Source organism: Narcine bancroftii, chromosome 3 (assembly GCF_036971445.1).
Source record: "Narcine bancroftii isolate sNarBan1 chromosome 3, sNarBan1.hap1, whole genome shotgun sequence".
NCBI classification, from domain to species: Eukaryota; Metazoa; Chordata; class Chondrichthyes; order Torpediniformes; family Narcinidae; genus Narcine; species Narcine bancroftii.
In genome coordinates, this window is record NC_091471.1 from 171,171,316 (window position 1) to 171,184,557 (window position 13,242).

At 41.9% G+C, this 13,242-nt stretch overlaps 1 protein-coding gene across 16 annotated transcripts in view; it reads right to left on the reverse strand.

Annotated features, from left to right (window-relative positions):
* Nucleotides 1–13,242, reverse strand: part of psd3l (pleckstrin and Sec7 domain containing 3, like) — a 538,648-nt gene that overhangs the window by 149,095 nt on the left and 376,311 nt on the right. For all 16 annotated transcript variants that reach the window (XM_069925817.1, XM_069925820.1, XM_069925819.1 and 13 more), the window contains one exon: nt 6,434–6,492. In XM_069925817.1, coding sequence (XP_069781918.1) covers nt 6,434–6,492 — 59 coding nt within the window. The remainder of the gene's footprint in view (nt 1–6,433; nt 6,493–13,242) is intronic.

Consider the following 13,242-nt stretch of genomic DNA (forward strand, 5'->3'; position numbering starts at 1 on the left):
CAAGATGACTCAGAGCACTGGAAAGACTTACCACTAACACTGATAGGAAGGATAAACTGTATTAAAATGAACATCTTCCCAAGGATACAATACCTATTTCAATCATTACCAATTCACCTAACAGAGAAATTCTTCAAGGAGCTAAAGAAAATAATAAGGAAATTCTTATGGAAAGTGGGGAAACTGAGGATAGCGCTAGATAAATTAACAGAATGGTACAATCAAGGGGGCTTACAGCTACCAAACTTTAAGAATTATTATAGAGCAGCACAATTAAGATACCTATCAGATTTTTATCAAACAAGGGAAAAACCAGATTGGACCAGATTAGAACTAGATAAAATAGGGGAGAAGGTACCTGAACATATACTATATAAGTCGGATGAAAAGTTGGTACAACATAGGAATTCACCAGTATTGCACCATCTGCTCAACATTTGGAAGAAGATTCACGTAGAAAGGAATAAAATAAATTATTTTGAACTAAGCAGAAATGCTCTCCTGTAAATGTTTGGCAGTGTCAATGAAACAAAAGGAGCAAATGGTCCATTGTATAAAGTACATTAGATATAAGAAGCATGGAGTTAAGGAGATGTTTGAAAGATACATTGAATGTAAGAGGAATCTTAATAGAGGAATTAGGAAAGCTAAAAGAAGGTACGAGAAAACTATGGCAAGCAGGGTGAAAACTAATCCAAAAGAGTTCTACAAATTTGTTAATGGTAAGAGGAAAGCTAGAGACAAAATTGGTCCCTTAGAAAATCAGAGCGGAAAACTGTGTGTGGAGCCTAGAAAAATGGGGGAGATATTGAACAGTTTCTTTTCTTCGGTATTCACTAAGGAGAAGGATATTGGGAGATGTGAGATAAAAAAAAGCAAATTGGGTAAATATGGGGAATATAGAGATTACAAAAGGTGTAGTTTTAAGGCTTTTGAAGAATATAAAGGTGGATAAGTCTCCGGGACCAAACGGGATCTTCCCCAGGACATTGAGAGAAGTGAAGGAGGAAATAGCAGAGGCTCTGGCGGTAATTTTCCAAATGTCATTAGATATGGGGATAGTGCCGTAGGATTGGCGCATTGCGCATGTGGTTCCGTTATTTAAAAAGGGTTCAAGGAGGAAGCCTGGTAACTATCGGCCTGTCAGTTTGACGTCTGTGGTAGGTAAATTAATGGAGAAAATTCTTAGAGAAAGTACTTATAAACATCTGGATAGACAGGGTCTGATCAGGAGCACTCAACATGGATTTGTGGGAGGAAGGTCATGTTTGACCAATCTGATTGAATTTTTTGAAGAGGTGACTAGGAATGTGGATGAGGGTAGCGCAGTGGATGTTGTCTATATGGACTTCAGTAAGGCCTTCGATAAGGTACCACATGGAAGGTTAGTTAGGAAGGTGCAGTCTTTAGGTATAAATTTTAAGATAGTCAAATGGATTGAACATTGGCTGAAAGGGAGAGGCCAGAGAGTGGTAGTGGATAATTGTCTGTCAGGTTGGAGGCCGGTGACCAGTGGTGTGCCTCAAGGATCTGTATTGGGCCCATTGTTGTTCGTTATATACATTAATGATCTAGATGATGGGGTGGTGAATTGGATTAGTAAATATGCAGACTATACTAAGATAGGTGGAATAGTGGATAATGAAGAAGGTTTTCAAGGATTGCAGAGGGATTTGGGCTGCTTAGAAAAATGGGCTGAAAAATGGCAGATGGAATTTAATGCTGATAAGTGTGAGGTGCTTCATTTTGGTAAGAAGAATCAGAATAGGACATACGTGGTAAATGGGAGAGCATTGAGGAATACAGAAGAGCAGAAAGATTTAGGAGTAACGGTACATCGTTCCCTGAAGGTAGAAACTCACGTGAATAGGGTGGTGAAGAAGGCTTTTAGTATGCTGGCCTTTATCAATCATTGCATGGAATATAGGAGTTGGGAGGTGATGTTGAGATTGTATAAGACGTTGGTGCGGCCTAATTTGGAGTTCTGTGTGCAGTTCTGGTCGCCTAATTATAGGAAGGATATAAACAGAGTGGAGAGAGTGCAGAGAAGGTTTACCAGAATGTTACCTGGGTTTAAGCATCTAGAGTATAGGGAGAGATTGGACAGATTAGGTCTTTATTCTTTGGAGCGTAGAAGGTTGAGAGGGGATTTGATAGAAGTATTTAAGATTATGAAAGGGATAGACAGAGTGGATGTGGATAGACTATTTCCGTTAAGAGGAGGAAAGATTAAAACAAGAGGACATGAGTTAAGAATTAAGGGGCAGAGGTTTAGAGGTAACGTGAGGGGGAACTTCTTTACTCAGAGAGTGGTAGCCGTGTGGAATGATCTTCTGGGAGAAATAGTGGCAGCGGAGTCAATTGTATTATTTAAGAAAAGGTTGGACAGGTATATGGATGAGAAGAAGATGGAGGGTTATGGGCATTGTGCAGGGAGGTGGGACTAGAAAGGGGTGTTTGGTTCGGTGCGGACTAGAAGGGCCTAATGGCCTGTTTCCGTGCTGTAATTGTTATGTTATGTTAATCCCTTTCACAATGGATAACCTTTCATTTAGAGAATGGGAGAGAAAAGGGATCAAAAGAATAGAAAATTGTTTTTTGGGAAATAAATTATTATCTTTTGAACAAATGAAGTACAAATATAGTATAACTCACGATACAATGTTTGCATACCACCAACTGAAAACCTACTTGAAGGACAAATTGGGAAACAGTGTGAGGTTACCAGAAGGAAGCAATTTTGAATATGTGATTACAGACACAATAATAATTTAAAAATTTATAACAAACATGCACATCAAACTGCAAGAAAAGGAGAACACGGAAACAAGCTGTAAACCTAAACAAAAATGGGAACAAGATCTAAACATAAAGATAAAGAATGAAACATGGGAAAAGCTATGCTCCAGAACCATGAGAAATACAATAAACACGAGGTTACGCATGATACAATATAATTGGTTACACAGGAGATACATCACACCCCAAAAGTTAAATAAATGGGACCCAACAGTATCAGACAGATGTTTTCTCTGTAAGAAGGAAACGGGAACAACAATACATGCAATTTTGGCATGTGAGAAAGTGGAAATATTTTGGGAAGATCTAAACCAGATATTAAATAAAATCACAAAAAGCAATATACCAAAAAAACCCAGAGATCTTTCTTCTAAGTAATATAAGGAATAAAGCACTTAAACTCTATTTGGATGGAGCACAAAAAAGATTTATTACGATAGCCCTAGCTGGAGCAAAAAAAAGCATTATGTCAACCTGGAAATTAGAAGATAACCTGAGAATACAGCAATGGTACATAGAAATGAATAAATGTATTCAATTGGAAAAAATAACATATAATTTAAGAAATAACATCACAGTATTCGAACAAATATGGGAACCATACATGGAACACAATAGAGAAATCCAACCACGGACCTTCACCACCTAAAATGACAGAAGGAGAAGACAACGAAATGAACTGACCCAGTATGAAAAAGTAGAAGACACAAATTCCTTGTTTATTTTTATTATGGTTTTCCTTTTCTTTGATGCATCACTAGCACTTGGATTGGGTTTATGTTTTGGAGGCATGGTTACTCTGTTAGGTGTGTACAGTTGTTTCAGGGCTTTCCCCCTTTAAAACTGTCGGTAGAGTCACTTTTAAAGCAGACGAAATACAGGCATACAAGTGCAATGTTTGACTTGGTACCTTTAATATCAATTGTTCCCACGGAATGTAATACGCTATCCAATGCTGGGAAACGGCAAGAGTTCAGTATAACTACACTCAAACCGGAAGTTCCTGGCACTTTACTTCCAGTCACCTTCACAGTACGCAAGTACGAGTTGTTCATAAAACAGGCGTTTTCAACCCAGGGACTGCCTGTCGTTCACCACAGAAACACTCTCCTACTGAATGCAGTGGAGTAGTGGTGCCACCTGCAGGTACTACATATTAACGGCAGGAGCTGCATTCAGCACATTTCTTTGATGAAAATAAACTAAATCAGGAAGAAAATCTGTCACAGCTAAAAAATATTTCTTCCCCGACCAACTTCCATTCAAGGATTGGTGCTGAAGGAACATGATCTTAACAGCCCTGTCTATTCCCAAGAAAAATACAGCTGATTTGGGAAGCTCTGAGTTGGTGTCCAAAAAAAAAGCCAATGACACACAAGCTCCACAATTCCTTTACAAAATTCCTTGCCCACATGCCAAGATAGTTTATTCTTCTTGTAACCAATGATGCAACTGAGTATATATGGCTTGATATTGTACAAGAGAATCTGGAGCAAAAAAAAACAAGCCACTGAGCAAGACAGACAGCATCTGTGGAGAGTAGTATAGTTAATTTTTTCCAGTTGAGACCCCATTGTGGAGGGTTCCTTTAATTATGAGATCATAAGGGTCCTCCTATCTCACACAACACCAGGCAGGGGAGAGAAAAAAATCACCTCCTGCAGCATCAACCCCTCACTTCATTAATAAGCACCCTGGTTGTTAAATAGTGTGCTGTCTCTTTACACCGAACAGTTTGGATGCAACCGACACATTGCACCTGGAGTGCAAATCTGAGCAACTAAAGATGAATGTCTTGGGCAGGAGACATTCTGCTGAGCACCTTGTGTTGTTGGTCTCGTTGATTTGAAAAGACTAGCACTGAAATGTCTCCACTGGTGGCAATACCAGTTAAATTAATATTTTTAGGGTAAAATGGAACAGAGAGCGTAAATAGTAAAAGTTGCAGTGTAAATTAATGAGTGGGGGAGTGGGGGTGGGGAATTGAAATTGTTTTGAGAGGCAGCATGGACTAATGGGCCAAAAGGGCTTCCTCATGTCATAAGAGAATTTGGTAAATATGGTACAGGACTTCCGTCTGAGAGCAAATTTAAAAAAAAACCAATGGAGTTGAAAGCATTTTGAGTAATGAGGGGGTCAAAATCCACACATCACTTTTATCCCATTAGCAATATACAAGGCTCAAAAACTCAAGCTATGAAACACCAAAAGAACCAACAATGCTGCCAACATAAGCTCCTCGACTGCAGTCAGACTCAATGCTTGCTTACCTCATGACAGGTTCCCAAATGGGTAACAGAAATTAAACCTGAGTGGCAGATTGAACTTACAAAATGGCCAACAGGAAGGCATATCTATACACTCAATACTCTGTTTCTACTTGACTCAAGGTCAAAATTCCCAAGCTGCTTACAGATCGCCAACCCCTAAAAAATGAGGGTAGTCTAAACATCTTGTACTTTTGCACCATGTTCCTCCCCGTGGCGTTACAGCCCACCTAATGAAATTTGTATCAAACAATGGCAAATATCCATCCATTGGTCATCCTGCTATGCTTGAATGTGACAAATCGTTTATAACTGATTGTGCAAAGATAATGAGTGCACAGGTTAATAATTTTTAATTTTTTTTATATAAAAGAGATGAAAATGTTCTCATGATATTTACTACATGAAATTCTCAGCGCAAGGAAGCAGTGAAGGCAGCCTCATTTACTGTATTTAAGACACCCATACTTAGATCTTTAGCTAGGGGAATTAAGGGTTATCGGGAATGGGTTGAGTCCACAGCCATATCAGTGAAAAGCAGATCAGGTTCAAGGGACCAAATGACCTACTATTTCCTATGCATTGCCTTCCAACACTGCCTGCTTACGATGGTACACAAAACAACACACAAAAAATTAGAAGTTCTGGAAACACAAGTGATGAGGAGTGTGAGTTTGGTCTTTATGGCCCCAGGGAAACAGTAAAAGAAAAATTAATTCCCAAATCATATGAATGAGAGCTTTATTTAATAAAAAAGAGGCAAAAAGCATTGAGTTATTAAATTAAGTACATGTAAAGACAAAAGTAGATCGAATGATAAAGCAATAACTTGCAATCTGAATCAGTCAACTGGAACAGAATTTCAATTAACAGTTTTCTCAGATAACCATACTGATGGGTCTGGATCGGAGTGAATAAACAAGCATGTTTCTGGTATTTTTCAGAATATGTTGTAAACTCAGCTGGCAATTAAGAGGAAATATTATGTTCATGGATGACAAAGCATTTTGAATCAATCTTGGTGAGCTAACCATGAAGATTACATTCCAAATATAGACTACCTCTTCAAATCAAATAGAGAAGGAATTAATCAACAGCTTGCAGATTCAGGTGGTTATGGGTATGAAGTGTAGGGAAGGTTTAGATTGTTGAGAATGTTGGCACATCATTGTGAGATGAAGGGTCTGTGCTGTGCTGTAATGTTCTATGTTCTAGTATTATCAAATGCCTTTTGTTTCCCCATCAAAACCAGGAAGCTGAGTAAAAATAATGCACAAAGTCATGCCTTACAATAGGAGCTCACTTTGTTTTCTATTCTAACACATCAGTTTAGGTTGCATTATGCACTCCTGGATCCCAATACTCACATGGCCATGGAGATCTGTATTCAGTAACATCAGTGCACAAGTAAGGCAGTGGACTCCATCTGTAGAGAGGTCAGAAAGGATGGTGAGTGGTGAGCCAATAAGCAGAATAGTACTAATTCCACAATCTGACCAGCATTGTGCATGTTAATTCTGACTAAAGAGTTGAGATGTTGTATAAGAGACACTTAATTATTCTGCACCCCCAACGACAACTACCTAAAGTGAACTAGTGCAGAAATTCTGCAAAGTGCAACATAAATCGGGTACAAACAAGAGAATTTAGGTGCTGGAATCTGGAGCAAAACACAATCTGCTGGAGGAACTCTGCTGGTTGAGCAGCATTAGTGGGAGGAAAAGAACGATTGGTGTTTCAGCCCAGAACCTTTCACCAAGACAGAATGCAGAGGGGAGACAGCCAGTAGACTGAGGGGCTGCACAGGAGCAAGTGGAAAACTGAGGCACCACGAAGGTGCGAAGTTGAATGGCAGGTGTCAGACAAAAGGGAGAGAGAAGCTCGAGAAACAAGGAGGTTGGATGAAGGATGATGAGTCATACAGGAGGGGAGTGGTGATAAGAGGAGACAAAGGCTGCCAGCTCAAAGTAATGGTGTCATGACTGACTGAGCAGATCGAAAATTGGAGATGTCTGTGGGGGGGGGGGGGGGGGGGTGTGAGAGTGGAAAAGAGAGGAAACAAATTCAGCTGGGAAATATGGGTGATATGGGTGGAAGAAGATGGAAACAAAAGAGGAAGATGAATGAGAATAGGTAGAGGCAAAGGGAGAGGGAGTAGAATGAAAGCATCTCTGAAGAATTGAGAGGGGATAGTACCTGAAATTAGAAAATTCAATATTCATACCATTGGACTGGTTTACTACTCCAATTGGTCCATTAACTTTATCTATAATTCTGTCCCCTTGCCCCTTCTTTTGTCAGACAAGGTTAATCTGTGGGCAGGAGTCATCCAAGAACTCATGAAGGAGCCACTGACGTAAACTCTGCCAGAGGAACTTAGCAGCATCAGTGGGAGAAAAAGAATGGTCAACATTTTGAACTCTTTAATTGAGCCGTTAGTCTCGATAAAGAGTTTCAGCTGGAAATATCAACCATTCCTTTTCTCCCACAGTTGCTGCTCAACCCACCGAGTTCCTTCAGTGGAATGTCTTCAGATTCCAGTACCTGCAGTATATCTCCAACCACTGACACAACTTTGGAACCTCTTCACATGGAACAAACCTCAACAGCATAGTTCATGGATGCCAATCAAACCATTAATACGAGCCTAAATTCAACCGACTTATTGCAAGATTCCCAATTGGGGAGCAACAATTATGAGAATTTCTTAAGCACCAGAAAATGAACAAGAAAATTCATGTAGCAAAAAGTTTTAATCAATTCCTTGAAATGAACTCAATCACCAGGACACAGAAAAAGCAATTTAGCAATGTGTTTTGAAGAGAAATTAAATGTTGTGCAGTCATAGGAAATAATTACGTTAGAACCCAGTAAGATTCACTTTTGCAGGTTATTCTTTAATACCATATAACCATATAACCACTTACAGCACAGAACAGGCCAGTTCAGCCCTACTAGTCCATGCCGTAACAAATCCCCACCCTCCTAGTCCCACTGACCAGCACCCGGTCCATACCCCTCCAGTCCTCTCCTCTCCATGTAACTATCCAGTCTATCCTTAAATGTAACCAATGATCCCGCCTCAACCACGTCTGCCGGAAGCTCATTCCACATCCCTACCACCCTTTGCGTAAAGAAATTTCCCCTCATGTTCCCCTTATAATTCTCCCCCTTCAACCTTAAACCATGCCCTCTAGTTTGAATCTCCCCCACTCTTAATTGAAAAAGCCTATCCACATTTACTCTGTCTGTCCCTTTTAAAATCTTAAACACCTCTATCAAGTCCCCCCTCAATCTTCTACGCTCCAGAGAAAAAAGCCCCAGTCTGCACAACATTTCCCTGTAACTCAAACCTTGAAATCCTGTCAACATTCTCATGAACCTTCTCTGCACTCTCTCTATTTTGTTTATATCTTTCCTATAATTTGATGACCAAAACTGTACACAGTACTCCAAATTTGGCCTCACCAATGCCTTGTACAATTTCATCATAACTTCCCAACTCTTGAATTCAATACTCCGATTTATGAAGGCCAACATTCCAAATGCCTTCTTCACCACACCATCTACCTGAGTATCAGCCTTGAGGGTACTATTTACCATCACTCCTAAATCCCTTTGTTGCTCTGCACATCTCAATAGCCTACCATTTAATGCATATGACCTATTTTGATTTGCCTTTCAAAAATGTAACACCTCACATTTATCTGTATTAAATTCCATCAGCCATTTCTTAGCCCACACCTCCAGCCTTCCTAAATCACCTTTTAATCTATGGTAATCTTCCTCACTGTCCACAACACCACCAATCTTTGTATCATCCACAAACTTGCTTACCCAATCTCCACCCCTACTTCCAGATCGTTAATATATATAACAAATAATAGTGGACCCAGGACCGAACCCTGAGGAACTCCACTAGTCACCGGCCTCCAATTGGACAAACAATTTTCTACCACTACTCTCTGACACCTCCCATCCAACCACTGCTGAATCCATTTCACTACCTCCTTATTTATACCTAAGGCCTCCACCTTTTTTCCTAACCTCCTGTGGGGAACTTTGTCAAAAGCTTCACTAAAGTCCAAATAGACAACATCCACAGCTTTCCCTTCATCAACCTTTTTTGTAACCCCCTCGAAGAACTCAATCAGGTTTGTCAAGCATGATCTACCCCTGACAAAGCCATGCTGATTACTCCCTATCAATCCCTGTACCTCCAAAAATTTGTAAATAGCATCCCTCAGAACACTTTCCATCAACTTGCCCACCACAGACGTCAGACTTACAGGCCTATAATTCCCAGGTTTGCATCTTAAACAGAGGAACCACATGCACCTCCCTCCAATCCTTTGGTACCACCCCCGTGGCCAGTGACATCCTAAATATCTCTGTTAATGGCCCCACTAACTGTCCACTAGCCTCCCTGAGTGTCCTAGGGAATATTTTGTCCGGTCTGGGAGATTTATCCACCTTTATCTTTTTTAACACAGCCATCACTACCTCCTTGGTTATCCTTATATGCTTCATGACCTCCCCACTATTTTTCTTTACTTCAACTGGTTCAACATTTTTTTCCCTAGTGAATACCGAGGGAAAGAAATCATTCAAAATTCCCCCCATTTCCTCAGACTTCTCACTCAGCCTAAAACTAACAGAGTTATGATCACTAGACCCAAGTTGTTCTCCAACATTAATGTCCCATACCTAACCTAGCTCGTTCCCTAACAGGAGATCCAGTATTACACTGTCCCGAGTCAGTTCTTCTACTAATTGATTTAGAAAACAATCTTGAACACATTTAACGAACTCTAGCCCATCCAGCCCTCTAACTGTGTGGGTATCCCAATCAATGTGAGGGAAGTTAAAATCTCCCATGATCACTACCTTATGATTCTCACACATACACGTTATCTCCCTACAAATTTGTTCCTCTAATTCTCTTGGCCCATTTGGCGGTCTGTAATACACCCCTATTAGCACCCTCATGTCTCCTTCACCCCTCAATTCCACCCAAACAGCCTCACTGGACGATCCCTCCAGACCATCCTGCCACCTCACGGCAGTAATGTCCTCCTTAACAAGCAGAGCAACTCCTCCCCCTTTTTTACCCCCTGATCTATCACATCTAAAACAAATATATCCTGGAATATTAAGTTGCCAGTCCTGCCCCTCCTGTAGCCAGGTCTCACTAATTGCCACAATATCATGACCCCAAGTATCTGTCCATGCTCTAAGCTCATCTGCCTTATTCACTATGCTTCTTGCATTAAAATATATGCATTTCAGAGAATGACCCCCACATATATTCTCTTTTCTACCTTTTACCCTAATCTCCATCCTACCTATTTTGTTGTTATTATTCCTATATAGGTGGCCATGCTCCCTTGACACTGCTCTCACACTCTGATCCCCACCCCCCCTGCCAAACTAGTTTAAACCTTCCCCCACAGCTCTAGCAAATCTGCTTGCCAGCACATTGGTCCCCCTCCAGTTCAAGTGGAGTCCGTTCCTTTTGTACAGGTCCGACCTTCCCCAGAAGAGATCCCAATGATCCAGAAATCTTATCCCTTGCCCCCTGCACCATCTCTTTAGCCACGCATTCATCCTCCACATCCTCCTATTTCTACCCTCACTAGCGCGTGGCACCGGCAGCAATCCAGAGATTACTACCTTGGAGGTCCTATTTTTTAACTTCCTACCTAATTCCACATAATCCTGTTTCAGGACCTCATCCCCACTTCTAACTAAGTCATTGGTCCCCACATGGACCACGACTTCTGGCTGTTCTCCTTCCCCTTGCAGAATGCCATGAACTCGATCAGAGATATCCCTGACCCTGGCACCAGGGAGGCAACAGACCAACCTGGATCCCTGATCTTGTCCCAAAAACCTTCTATCTGTCCCTCTGACTAATGAATCCCCAACTACAAGTATCCTGTTCTTATCCCTCCTTCCCTTCTGAACCTCAGGGGCAGCCCCTGTGCCAGAGATCTGACCCCCACGACTCGTCCCTGGTAGGCTGTTCCCCCCAGCGGTATCCAATGCCAAATACATGTTGCTAAGCGGCACTTCCACAGGGGTACTCTGCACAGGCACTCTCCCTCCTTTCCTCACAGTCACCCAATTCCCTGACTCCTGCCTTCTAGGGGTGACTGTCTCCCTGTAACTCCTCTCTATCACTGCCTCTGCTTCCCTTATGATCCTCAGTTCATCCAACTGCAACTCAAGCTCCCTAATGCGGTCACTCATTATATGCAATTGGATGCACCTTTTGCAGGTGTAGTCATCAGAAACAGCTGTGGTGTCTTTGACTTCCCACATCCCACAACTGGAGCACTTAACTACCCCAACTGACTCCATTTCCTCCTTTCTTACTATAATATGTTGTTATAAAGATACCTTACCACACAAGGAGCTCCTTTTCAGCCCCTGCTCGCCGAAGTCCCTCGAGCCAAAGTCCCAAGTCCCCACTCCTTCACTGGTCCCTCGAGCCAAAGTCCCAAGTCCCCACTCCTTCACTGGTCCCTCGAGCCAAAGTCCCAAGTCCCCACTCCTTCACTGGTCCCTCGAGCCAAAGTCCCAAGTCCCCACTCCTTCACTGGTCCCTCGAGCCAAAGTCCCAAGTCCCCACTCCTTCACTGGTCCCTCGAGCCAAAGTCCCAAGTCCCCACTCCTTCACTGGGCCACTCACTCACTGCGCCGTTCCTCGCTGGCTGCTCCCTCTCTTTTTACCCCTTTTATTAGCCCTTACCAATTAACCCCAATTAACTCCTTGCTCCTCCTCCTCTCACCCGACACCAGGCGCTGACTCACTGCCTCCTCCGACCCCGAGTCCGACCCCTGGTAAGTCCAGCTATTTATTCTACTCACCTCTCTGATGCTGACTCCTGGCTCTTCCTCCTCTCACCCAACACCAGGCGCTGACTCACTGCCTCCTCCGACCCCGAGTCCGACCTTTCTAAGTCCGAGCCCCGGTAAGTCCAGCTATTTATTCAGTTTAAAATAGTTCCTAGAGCTTGTGCGTCTAAAGCAGTGGCTCTCAAACTTTTTCTTTCCACTCACATACCACTTTGAGTAATCCCTATGCCACTGGTGCTCTGTGATTAGGAAGGAATTGCTTAAGGTGGTATGTAAGTGGGAAGGGAAGGGTGAGAATCACTGTTCTAGACCCAATTGTTACTGAAATATTTTGCTTAAGAAAAATTGTCATTGGCCCATTTCCTTTGGAGTGATGAAACAGTGCATATAACGAGACTATTAAGGATGATTGAAACAGTGGTTTTCAGACCTTTTTCTTTCCACCCCCTTAAGCAATCCCTTCCTAATCACCGAGCACCGAAGGCATAGGGAATGGTTCGTGGTATATGAGTGGAAAGAAAAAGGTTGAGAACCACTGTTGGAAACTATTCTACAGATCCTCAGGATAGGCTGCTTAGTTGTTTAATATAAATAAGTTTCTCTGTTTTCTTAGGAGAATTATTTTGGAGCAGAAGTATCTATCAGGCATAGTTAGGGGCTATGAGTTCTGCAAACTGATTGACGAAAGGTGGAATAGCAAAGGTTTGGACAGTATGTGGAAAACTAGATGGATATTAAGGAATGCCAAGGTTCACTGACAATTCTGCACAGTAGAATTGCACATTTTTCCAGAACCCCTACTTTCTCAGGAGTTTGCAGAGAATTGGTATGACATCGTAAACCTTGGCAAACTTCCATAGATGTGTAGTGGAATGTGTGCTGATCAGCTGTATCACAGCTTGGTTTGAGGACACCAATGAGTGGAAAAACCTGAAAAGATAGTGGACACAGTCCAGTGCATCACAGGCAACACTCTCCCTACCATTAAGAACATCTACAGGAAACGCTGCCATCATAGAGCAGCACCAATCATCAAGGATCAACACCACACAGGACATGTTCTCTTCTCACTGCTGCCATTAGGAAAGAGGTATACATGCCACAAAACTTGCACCACCAGGTTCAGGAACAGTTGCTACCCCTCCACCATCAGACTCCTCAACAACAAACTCCTGAGGACTCTTACTTTGCACCTTATTATTGAATATTTATTTTCTGTATTGCACATTTTGTTTGCACTTCTTTCATTTACAGTTCTCTATTTGTATCCATATATTTTCTTGAGCACTACTGACAGAAATTCTGTCTGACCGAG